The sequence below is a fragment of the Capsicum annuum genome, chromosome 11 (assembly GCF_002878395.1).
Source record: "Capsicum annuum cultivar UCD-10X-F1 chromosome 11, UCD10Xv1.1, whole genome shotgun sequence".
NCBI lineage: Eukaryota > Viridiplantae > Streptophyta > Magnoliopsida > Solanales > Solanaceae > Capsicum > Capsicum annuum.
Genome location: NC_061121.1, coordinates 177,022,010 through 177,034,403, shown reverse-complemented (window position 1 = coordinate 177,034,403; position 12,394 = coordinate 177,022,010). Strand labels below are relative to the sequence as shown.

At 34.2% G+C, this 12,394-nt stretch overlaps 1 protein-coding gene across 7 annotated transcripts; it reads left to right on the top strand.

Annotated features, from left to right (window-relative positions):
- The first annotated feature begins 555 nt into the window (after nucleotides 1-555).
- LOC107855219 (myosin-binding protein 7) lies at nucleotides 556-6,735 on the top strand. Of its 7 annotated transcripts, none has more exons than XM_016700215.2 (5): nucleotides 556-810; nucleotides 1,002-1,108; nucleotides 1,199-2,542; nucleotides 6,023-6,069; nucleotides 6,227-6,735. In XM_016700215.2, exons 3-5 carry the CDS (start codon nucleotides 1,202-1,204, stop codon nucleotides 6,327-6,329), a joined length of 1,491 nt encoding a protein of 496 aa, XP_016555701.1. In that variant the 5' UTR covers nucleotides 556-810; nucleotides 1,002-1,108; nucleotides 1,199-1,201; the 3' UTR covers nucleotides 6,330-6,735. The 7 variants fall into 7 exon arrangements, 6 of the variants coding, with proteins under 6 accessions (XP_016555701.1, XP_016555700.1, XP_047255075.1 ...); XM_047399118.1 differs by having other exon boundaries at nucleotides 630-810; nucleotides 1,188-2,542; XR_007046928.1 differs by adding an exon at nucleotides 5,117-5,229 and having other exon boundaries at nucleotides 556-2,542; nucleotides 6,227-6,318.
- The last annotated feature ends 5,659 nt before the right edge of the window (nucleotides 6,736-12,394 follow it).

Here is a 12,394-nt window from a genome sequence, read left to right as displayed (position 1 = left end):
CCCTTCACTCCGTTCCCTCCCACCTATAGTTTTTCCAGACTACATATAAAATACTTTTATAATAATATTTTTTTACTTATTTATCAAACATTAATAAATAAATAATAAATCAATTTATTTTTCAAAAAGATATTTATCAGAAAAAACACTCTTTTCGTACCAAAGTCATCTCTCCATATTAAGGACATTAAAGAATATTCACTACTATTCTTGACTATTTCTTGATGTCAGACCTTCTCCATCAGCAGCAAATTCCAACCGCAACCAAAAAAATATATTTCTTCGTTTAAAAAAAAATGATCTACTTTGACTTGACCTAAAGTTAAAGAAAAATTAAAAAATTTTTTTGAATCTTATGACCTTAAATTAATGTTGTGTCAAATATATCAAAATATCCTTTATGATCCTAAATATATCATGTGAAAAATTAAAATTAAAGTATTACTGAAAAAAATAAAATTATTCATTTTTAAACAGATCATAAAAAATAATTCATTCTTTTTAAAACGAAGAAGTAGTAATAATTTATATTCATACCAAACATTCTTTTATGGTCAAACGGCCCCATGCCCACTGGCCAGCTTCCTACGCCCACTGGCCTCACGCCCGCTCGTTCGCTTGCCAATTTCAGCCCCTTCTCTCTCCTTCCATTTTTCTAATTTCACTCCCGAAAAGAAAAGTAAAAAAAGAAAATTCACAAGACAAACAAAGGATATCGTTTTCATTTTTTATTCAGGAAACACGAACCAAACAAATCAAACCGAGCCGAAAATTAGGGTTACCAAATTCCCTCTCCCTTTCTTTCTCCCGGTATTTTCCATTTCTCTTCCTATTTTTCGCTAAAATCTTTTATCTTTCCCGGGAATATTTCACCTCATTTTATCAGCTTCATCTATTCACCTTTTTTTTCCCCCTTTCCCCAATCCCAGTTTCCCTATCTTCTAACTATTCAATTATACGCTATTTTCCTAACTTTGATTTCAATCATTTTCTTTTCACAGAATTTCATACATGAGGGAAAAGGGAAGATTCGTGCATATCTATTTGAAAATAGGGGGAGGGATTTCAGGATGTTTTGCACACCATTGATTGCGCTTTATGGGTTTTGGTTAGTGAATTTTTCAATTTCTTTTTTTATAATTTTCCATTTTTCAATTTATGGGTTATTGCTGATTTAGGGTTTCTAGGATTTTATTAGTCAATGGATTCTGTAAATACGACCCCCTCCACCAGCAGGGTCAAATGTTGTGATTGCGAGTGCAATTGTTCCATAACAAACAGCTCCTTTTCGGGGACTTGGTTACGGACTGTCAAGCGAAAATTTGATGAATATGATGAGAGTGAGAAGAAATTTGTGATCCCCGGTTTAATTTTGCCGCAAACGGCCCGTATAGAGATGGAAAATGAGTGTATTGCTTTAAGGGAAATGGTTTGTGACCAACAGGAAACTATTCAGGAATTGAGTGTTGAGTTGGAGGAAGAGAGGAACGCAGCCTCCTCAGCTGCTAATGAAGCGATGTCGATGATTTTGAGGTTGCAAAGGGAAAAAGCTGAGTCACAAATGGAATTTAGGCAATTCAAAATGTTCACGGAGGAGAAAATGGCTCATGACCAGCAGGAGATAATCGCACTGGAGGATTTGTTGTATAAGAGGGAGCAAGTGATGCAGTCGTTGACTTGTGAGGTGCAAATGTATAAGCACAGGATGTTGAGTTATGGGCTATTGGAGTCTGAGGTTGAGGATGATGGTGAGAAAGAGATGGGCCATTTTAGCCTGAACAATAGTTCAGGTGAGAGTTTATATGGCCGCTTTGGAACTCCTTCTTATGATTACCCTCCCTTGAAGTGCACTGTAAATGAGAACCAAGTATACACTGAGGTTGATAATGAGGTTGTGGATGTTGAGAAATATGCATTTGGGGAAGCCCCACGATCATCTGATCAATTGCAAGATCTGGAGAAGAGGATCAATCAGCTGGAAACAACGCCAAGTAGTCAGACTGACGGAGAAGTATTTAACAACAATGTTCTTGAAAAAGCAATAGTTGTTCAGTCTCCATTTGTAACAAATAAAGAAAAAATCTCAGATTTCATCTCAGATTCTCCGAAGTATGTTGGAAATGTTAGAAAATCAGAAAATTCAGAAGCAGAAGAGTATGCAAACTTGAGGAAGGTGGATGAGTCATCCGAAGGTGCCGATGAAATGAGTGACAGGGTTTATACAATTGACTCTATACATCAGGGTGCTGGATGTAATGGTGACTCAGAGACCAAGGCTTCTGTTCATACCCCAAGGGATTCAATAAATCATACAGATTTTGGAGATCCTGTGGTCACGAAGCTTTATATTAGGCTGCAGGCCCTTGAGGCTGATCGGGAATCAATGAGGCAGGCTATCATTTCTATGAGGACTGATAAAGCACAGCTGATATTGCTTAAAGAAATTGCTCAGCAGTTGTGCAAAGAAGCGTCTCCAGCAAGGAGGACACCTTTGAGGAAGACATCTGTAATCAGGAGCTTTTCCTTCATGCCAATATTCAAGGTATGATGTTACCTGTGAGTTATTCTACAATTTTTGTACTCAATAAATTCATTTTCACATATCAAAGTATGTGGTGCATATGATTATTGTCCTAGATCATGGGAACCACAGTTGGAACATCTGTTGGACCATAATACAAACTGTTACTGATTTTTCTGGAATGAACACTCTAATTTCTGGATCCTGGAGATGCTTTGGATCTTCCATTTTCCTGTATGTTGGGCCACTTTATATTACAATCATTACCTCTTGTTTATCTTCCCTGATTTCCATTTCTTTGAACCACTACATCTCACCTAGTTTGGTTACAATCCCATGGCTATGAACAATTTTGACCAGAAGTCATCCTACGTCTCTTCAAATTAGTTTTACCAATTTTGTTTCTCTACTTCTTAGATGATAAGATTAAAAAAAAATGAATGCAAAAAGATTGTCTGTAATATATGTTAGAATATGATTAGAAATATGAATAGTATATACCAAATCCTACTTGGAAAAAGATTGTACTATAGTGTCTATAAATAGGGTCTCGATGTAATTATGTTAACACAATTTTTCAATAATATTTTCTCCATTAATTCTCACAATATATAATAGCTTAATTTTCCTCTTATCATGACATGAGGCTCCTGGAGTAGAAATGGTGATCGGTGAGTACTAACAACAACAACAAATCCAATGTAGTCCCACAAAGTGGGCTCGGGGCAGGGTAGAGTGCACACAGACCTTACCTCTACCTCAGAGGTAGACGATTTTTTTTCGATGGACCTAAGATCAGTCTAGAAAAAGAAGTAATTGAAATAAAAGAAACAACAAGTAGTAATCAAACAACAGATAGTAGTAGAGCTAATATATTACAACAAAAGATACTATAATCAAACTACACAAAACCTATGTTGCTTGGACTCTTCAAACGTGACAATGGGTGCGTGTCGGATTTGTCAAAACTAGTGTGTTTTTTAAGAATCCGACATGGGTGCGGCATCGAAAGTGAAGAGTCCGCGCAACTTAGCACAAAACAACAAATAATAACGAAAATCGAAGAACAAGAAACAAGGCTAATGCTACGTTTATAAAGATGGACAACAAGTCAATACTCCTCTACTTACTACCCTTCTACCCTAGTCAATGTCCTCCACACCTTACTATCTAAGGTCATGTCTTTTGTAAGCTGCAATTGCACCGTGACTGTTTAATTACCTCTCTCTAATATTTCTTCGGTCTACCTCTACCTCTCTTGAATTCATCTATAGCCAGCCTCTCACACTTCTGCATTTGGCATTTGTGCATCTTCTCATCACATGCCCGAGCCATCTCAACATCGTTTCCCGCATCTAGTCTTCCACTAAAGTCACTCCCACTTTGTCTTGGATAACTTCATTTTTAAGCCTATTTCGCCTAGTTTAGCCACACAACCATCATAGCATCCTCATTTCCGCCACTTTCAATTGCTGAATGTGAGAGTTCTTAACTGACCAACACTCCGCCCCGTACAACAAAGCTAGCCTTACCACCACTTTTTAGAATTCCCTTAAAGTTTTGGTGGCACCTTCTTATCACATAACCCTGAATGTGAGCCTCCATTTCATCTATCCTGCACTGATTCGGTGAATGATATTCTCGTCAATCTCCCCAATTCCCGAGATAAAAGACCCAAAATACCTGGAATTCTCTCTCTTTTAGATGGCATCTGTGTCAAGCCTTACTTCCACGTCAGCCTCATGCACCACATCGCTGATCTTTCACTCCAGTATTTTGTCTTGGTCCTACTCAACCTGGATTTAAGGCTTTAGGGTCTTATCTCCAAATTTCCAGAAAACTACGTCATCCGCAAATAACATACACCATAGTACCTCACTTTGAATTTGCCGCATCAATACATCCATTGCAAGGCAACTAAAAAGGGCTAACAGATGATCCATGGTAAAGCCCCATCAAAACGGGGAAGTGCTTCGGGTCTACTCCCACTGTCCTTATCACGTCTTGGCTCCATCATACGTGCCCTTAATTGACCTAGTGTACGCCACAGGCATACCTCTAGCCTACCAAAGACTTATCATAAGCCTTTTCTAGGTTGATGACCACCTCCAAACTCGGGTTGATCGATGAGTACTGTTTGTTATTTATCGTACTTTATTTTGTGCATATTCTGTGATTGTCCAACGCTTGTGCTTCAATCAAGTACGTTAATATTTTTCGGGTTTACTGATGCTATGAATGACTGTCACATTATTTTGTTGTTGTTCTTGTTTCTTTATTGTAGACTTTGCTATATTTTCTTTACCGTTTCCTTCTTTGTACCTGGATGTGTTGTAGTTGAGCCGAGGGTCTTTCGGAAATAGCCTCTCTACCTCCATGAGGTAGTGGTAAGGTCGGCGTACACTCTACCCTCCACAGACCTCACTTGTGGGATTTCACTAGGTATTGTGGTGTTGTTGTTGTACTCATTCTGACTATTCTCTATGAGTATCGGTCTTGCAATTTGTTTGTTTCCTACTGGTTGAAGTTTTGGAAGAGCAAACTCTAACAAATTTTAGTTATCAACTTATTCTGCAGTTTTTGTGTTTGTAATAGGATGATCCTTTCTGGCATAGAATACAACTATTACGCCTCTATCCAAGCTAGCTGGAATCGGCTATATGAATTCTTACTATCAATGTTGCTTGCTTAAGGCCGTATTTAATATTGTGAGTATTGATCATAAATAGATTAGTTTTATGATGGCTTTTCAACCTACCACCACTCTCCTCTTTCATCCGTGCTTGGGGCGGAAAATGTGGGCAAACTCTCACTGTCAGTTTTCAGAAAATAAAATGATGAGGCAAACTTTTTTCTGGTTCATGAGCTGTGGAAAAATCTAGTTTGTGTTGATAATATTCCTTGCATTACCTCCATTTGGCGTGAGCCGTGGTATATTTTGGCTTCATAGGGTTGGCTAGAATTGGTATGACTCATAGCTAGTCTATTTAAGAAAAGTTTGATTTTCATAGTTGAAGAAAATATTGAACTTTTTGATATTATCAAATATATTGACCTATGTTTAAGTAAGATATTGAGCCTATCCAAGAATAGGACGAGCTCAATGTGAAAATTTTGGGTGGAACCTCACACCGAGTTGTATGAAATTTGCTATTGGGATTACTTTTGGCTTCAGTTTGAGATCACTGAGATCTTGATGCCTTATTACATGCTGCTCATTTGTTGATGTACCTAATTGTTTGATTCATATTGACTTTTATGTTTGACTCACAGCTCCCTTCACTGGTTATTTGAGTGATATTCTTACTGAAATACTGATTTCATGTCCCTGAATTCTGTTATTCTGATCCTTCCCTTTTTTTTCTGTGCGGGGATGGAATAGAGAGCCTATTTTGCTTTTTGATACCACTACCCTTTAATTCCCATCATTTCTTTTGGCTCTCCGCTGTCATGATTTCTGAGATATAACTGCTGATACATTATCTGTTTTTCCCTGTTCAGTGGATAATATCCTGTGTCTTGTGGAGAAGGAAAGCACATCGATGCAAGTGAGTTTTGATCATTAGAAAGCTAGTACTCTTTTATTTAGTTGCTTTTACTGTATTGCTTTGAAAGGAAAATCTGTTATCTCGTTGTGCCTGCTGCCAGTTCTAGTTTGAGTCAGTTGAGATAATTGGCACTGAAATAATCAATATGCTTGTTTAGGTACTTGTTTGGTTTGACAGCCAACAGGGCGGGCTTGCTAATGCTTTTAGACAAGGGACCTCATGTTGGGCAATGGAGATGTCTTTCAAGTACACAAGTTTGAGACCAATCCTCATTGGTCCACATCTCTTATGTTCATCGGCATGATTGCAGAACGGATTTTAGTCAGATTAGTTGCTTTTGGATGTTCATTCATTTGCTCTCGCCTTATCTGGCTTGCTGCTGCGAATTTGGGTACTGGATTACTTTGTGCGGTGTTCTTTTAACTTGATTGTTGGAATTGAATACATCTTGATGAGAAACAGTCAGCAAAAATTATAGTTGTTCCTTGGCCATATAAAACGTGGATCTTATGGCATGTTGGAATTTCACTTTAGGTTAGTTTACATTTGTATATTGTAGATTTGTGAATAATTTTCCTTGGGGGGTGTCTCAATACAAAATGAGTGCTTTGTTTGGGATTGAAACGTAGGTGATTGATTGAATAGAATGAGTGCAGTTTTTGTGTTTCTCTTTAAGTACGTTTTCTTTTCACCTTAACTTGCTCGAGATAGTTTCAGGAATTTATTTGCGCGACAGTGCGAGGAGTTCCTACAAGTTATGCTATTTATTATTTGTTCTCGTTTTACAAACTTTGGCCAGTATAGCCTTTTTTTGTTTTATTTACACAATAAGCCATATGGAGAGGAAAGAAACGTTTGTACCCAGCTAAAATTCATTTTGTACACTGTGGGGGGTTCACCTCAGATTCTTGCTGTCCTGGCACCTCTATTTTACTGTTTGTTTTATGTATACCGGAGTTACGGAACAATCCTATTATATTCTAGTTTTTAATGTTAATATATGCATGATGTTAATAACTTAAGTAACGTCATTATAGATAGAGGCGCATTTTAGCGTGAATAAGTTGCGCACAGGCATAGTTTGAGATATTCCTTGTAGTACTGGAATTTGATCTATCTAGTTCTAGTTGCATAGACCAAATAATGTCAAAAGTTCTCGCTTCATTCCTTCTTTTGCAACCAAATCTGCAACTTGTTTAGTTCTCTGGAACTTTTGCCTAACTTGCTGGTTCCCCAGTTGCTCCATTTAGACGCAGTCATTTGCAACAGAGTTTTATTAGTAGGTGAAGATCTGGTTTCATTTCCAATGAAATTATACAATGCACGTTAGCAGTCTTGATGAATGCATGTATTTGCTAAAAACTCCAATTCTTCTGACATCATTGTTTTGGTTTGTTTCCATATAGTAGCTGTAGGTGGTCTCATTAAAAGAGTAATGTGTTTCTCCTCGGAAAATTCATTACTAGTGAGCTAACTAATTCATGAGTTCTGGAAATTATTGTGTTTATGGGGATTTCATTTTTAAATTGTTATGGTGATTGTTGTTCCGGGTGTGCCAGATGTTCCAGATGCAATAAACGAAGGAATTATGTCAGTTAATGAACATTTTGTCCGTTAAGAGTGCCCCTCGGAGGGTACCAAAATATAACCCAATTTTGTCCAAAATGTGCTCGGTGGTTGTGTTCGTCTTTGTTTACTTGTTTTTCTTTTTGTGGTGTGGGTGTGGGTGAGTGGTTTGGGGGTGGGGGCATACGGCATCTTAATGTTCATACCAAAAGAATTTAGGTAAAAACGTGTAAGAGATTTTGTGGCCGAAGCTGTTTTGTAGAAGCTAAAAAAAAAAATAGTTTTTACGAATGAAGCACTTTTTTGACGAATGTTTTTAAGGAAAGTACTCTAAAAAAACACTTTTAAAAAGCTTGGTCAAACATGGATTGATATTCAAAAGTGTTCAAATTTATTGGTCAAGCACATGATTTTTCACCAAAAGTATTCTTTAAATATAAATTAATCTTAAAAGCTTAACCAAATAAAGTTATTAGCCTCCAAACCCAATTAAAAGTTGAGAAAATTAACTAGTAAGACAAACATGTACTATGTATTATTTTACACAGATATAGTTAAAAAGAAAGATAGATTACACAAATTCCATATTAAGAGTTTATATTAACTAATATTCCGTACTTTTTAAAATTTACATAAAATTCTAATTTTCAACTTTCCTCTTGATACATATCAACAAAACCCGGCATCCTATTTTTATTTCACCATTAACTCATTCAAGCTATTTTTTTTCCAAAGATTTCATTCCCTAAAATATCCCCCTAATTATCAACAATTAAATCATCTTTCTTCCTGATTTTTTCTCTTCCATTAATGCTTAAATCATCTTCCTTCCTAATTTTTTTCCTCCATTAACGTATGCAACTTTTTTTTTCCTCTCCTAAAATCTCTCCCATATTTTTCTAAAAAATCTATTGATACATATATAAATTTATTTATTCATACATGTTTATTCTTTTAATGGTGATCCATATGAATGATAAATATGATATCATTATATGAGTATAATGGTGATTCATACAATAGATACATTTTGTATGGTTTTAACAGGTGATACATATGATATTAATGGATAATACATATGGTATTATGGTGGTTCATATGGTAGATACAATTATTTATTTCAATTATTGGGTGATTCATATGATATTAATGGGTGATATATATCGTATTATGGTGATTCATATGGTAGATATAATTATTTATTTCAATTATTGGGTGATTCATATATATTGTATTATGGTGATTCATATGGTAGATACAATTATGTATTTCAATTATTAGGTGATTTATATGATATTAATGAGTGATATATATGGTATTATGGTGATTCATATGGTAGATACAATTATTTATTTCAATTATTGGGTGATTCATATGTTATTAATGAAAGATAATGGTGTAGTCAGTGTAGGAAACAAAAGTAATAATATTTTTAAAAAAAGACGAAAAACAGAATTGAAACATAATTAAAATTAAATCTAAAAAAAGCAGACTAAAGTTAAAGATGAAATTAAAGACGAAAAAAGAGAAACATAATTAAAACACCTAAATTAAATCTAAAAATAGAGAAAAAATAGATATCTTTCCTTAAATAAAAGAATACAATGAATAAAAGAGAATCTATTATTTCCTTAAATAAATATCTTTGTCAGTTTCAAATATATCAATTTTTTATATGTATCACCTTATAACATAAGTATTACCATTTAAAAAATCAAGATAAAATGTAATTAACAAAATAATCGAAATTTTATGTAATATCACTTAAAGATTCAGGGATTTATGTAAGTTACCCTAAAAAGAATTGCATTACATATCTATACTTAGGGTTTTACAACTCAAACTCCCACTCATCTCTCTCCTTTCCCAATCTGCCTCTCTCACTTGCCTCTCTTCTCCCTCGCTCCCAGCTCCCTCTCTCCTCCCCCCTTCTTTCTCTATCTGTATCTCACCTAAATACGACTTAATACAACTTTATTTAATGATACAATTGTATTCGTTAATACACTTGATACAGAGTGGTACATAATTAATAGATATACTAGACACAATTGTATTCATTAACACAACCTAATATAACTTGATACTATTGTATTCATTAATACACTTTATATAATTGTATTCGTTGGTACAAATCAATTGTATTCGTGATACAATCTGATACAATGAATACAATATGTGTTCATCCTCTCTCTTTCAAATCTCGCTCGTCTCTTTCCTCTCTCTCAAAATCTCCCTCGCTTCTCTCCTCTCTCTCAAAATCTCGCTCGCTTCTCTCCTCCTCCTTATTTGTGGCTATGAATCGTAATTAAGCAAACTATAGCTATATTTTTCTAATTAAGTCCAAATTATAGTAATTTTTTAAAAGTTCCTCTTAAAATTTTTATCCTCAATTATATACGGTGTCTTAATGTTCATAGCTAAGGAATTTAGGTAAAACGTGTAAGGGATCTTTTGTGGTCGAAACTGTCTTGTAGAAGCTAAAAAAGACAATTTTTATGAATAAAACACTTTTCAGACAAATGCTTTTGAGAAAAATACTCTAAAAGACACTTTTAAAAAGCTTGGTCAAATATCGATTGTTTCTAAAAAATGTACAAATTTATTGGTTAAACACATTGGTTTTCACCAAAAATAGTTTTTAAAAATAAATTAATTTTAGAAGCTTAACTAGACAGGTTATTAGCCTCCAAATCCAATTAAAATTTGAGAAAATTACATAGTAAGACAAACATATAGGGTGTGTTTCGTATGATGGAAAATATTTTTCATGGAAAATGTTTTTTTGGAAAATGTTTTCCTAGAAAATAAGTTGGTTTTCTACTTATTTTCTCATGTTTGGTTGGTGAATGGAAAATATTTTTCAGAAAATATTTTATGGTGTTTGGTTGATGAGTAGAGAATATTTTCTAGAAAAATATTTTCTAGTGTTCGATTGATGAGTGAAAAAATATTTTTTAGAAAATACTACTATCTATTAACTAGTATATCAGTGCCTCTAGCAACAATTTGTAAGAACTAATTTAAGCATAACAAATAATATCAATATCGAATACTAAAATATTACAATCACTAAATTTAAGCAACTATTAATTAACTAATATAGGAGACACTTTTCAATATTTTGTTAGGACAATCTCAAGATACTACAATTAATAGAAATATAACAAAACGACAAACTTATTCAACCTCGTGAAACAAGTTACATCAATAACAAAATGAAATATGTAATTGACAAAAGTAACATAAGTAAGTCTTCCTCTATGCATATGAAAATAACAATATATTCAACGAATTGAAAATGAAAAAAATTCGGGCTTCATTATCTTTTATTTCAAACAGTGAAAAATTGAAGCAAAGCACAGTGAAAAACATTTTCGAGTAATGTAAATTTTTGAGAAATGTAAATTTTTTGAGTCATGTGAAAATAAGTGTTGTTGGGGTGGGAAGAGGGGTGAGGGTGAGGTCATAAGTCACACTTGTCATTTTCTGGAAAATGACTTCCCTTGGCCCATGAGGGAAGTCATTTTCCATCAAATGGTGGAAAATAAGTTGTCTTGGAAAATATTTTCCTAAACTTTTGTTGCAACCAAACAAGGGAAAATCGAAAAAATATTTTCTGGAAAATATTTTCAGTCATACCAAACACACCCATAGTACGTATTATTTTACACAGCTAGAGTTAAAAAGAATTACATTACATACCTATACATAAGGTTTTATAGCTCAAACTCTCACTCACCTCTCTCCTTCTCTAATCCACCTCTCTCCTCCCTCGCTCCCAGCTCCCCTCTCCTTTTATCCCCCTCTCCATCTCGCCCAAATACGAATTAATACAACTTTATTTAATGATACAATTGTATTCGTTGATACACTTGATACAAAATGGATACATAATGAATAGATATATTAGACACAATTGTATTCGTTAATACAACTTGACACTACTGTATTCGTTAATACACTTGATATAATTTTATTTGTTGGTACAAATTAATTGTATTCGTGATACAACTTGATACAACAAATACAATATGTATTCATCCTCTCTCTTTCAAACCTCGCTCGTCTCTTTCTTCCCTCTTTCAATCTCGCTCGCCTCTCTCCTCTCTCTCAAAATTTTACTCACCTCTCTCCCCTTTCTTATTTGTGGCTATGAATCATAATTAAGCAAACTATAGCTATAAATTTCTTATTAAGTCCAAACTATAGTCATTTTTTGAAAGTTCATCTTGAAATTTTTATCCTCTATATACTAGAAAAGGAAAGCCCGTACTTTACACGACCCTAATAATACTATAAAAAAATAATAATTTCAATTACGACATGTTTATTATTTGTTCTAATTTTCTGATATTTCTTTCTTTACTATATTTTATCATAATTACATAAAAAGTCAATATCATTTATAAGGATCTGGTGGTTCTAAAAGTCCACCAAAGTTGACAAGATAATCATAATAAGTCCTAATACTGTTGCACGTCTTAATAAAGTGCATTATATATTATTTGAGAGTTCCTTTGCCCTTAAGTGGTTTCACTTAGGAGGTTGATTGCCAATATACATGTTCAAGTTTTCAATTCTTTACATTCGACAGTGCATATGTGGAGAAGATTTGGATGAGGAATCAAATTTTTCTTGGATGGCCTCATGATAAAGTCCTTGATCAATTGTTTAATAGGAATCAAATCTTTGGTGGAGATTTGGATCTATTTGATCGTTGTTTACTTTACGAAGGACTAGCCTTTCTTTAAATTTC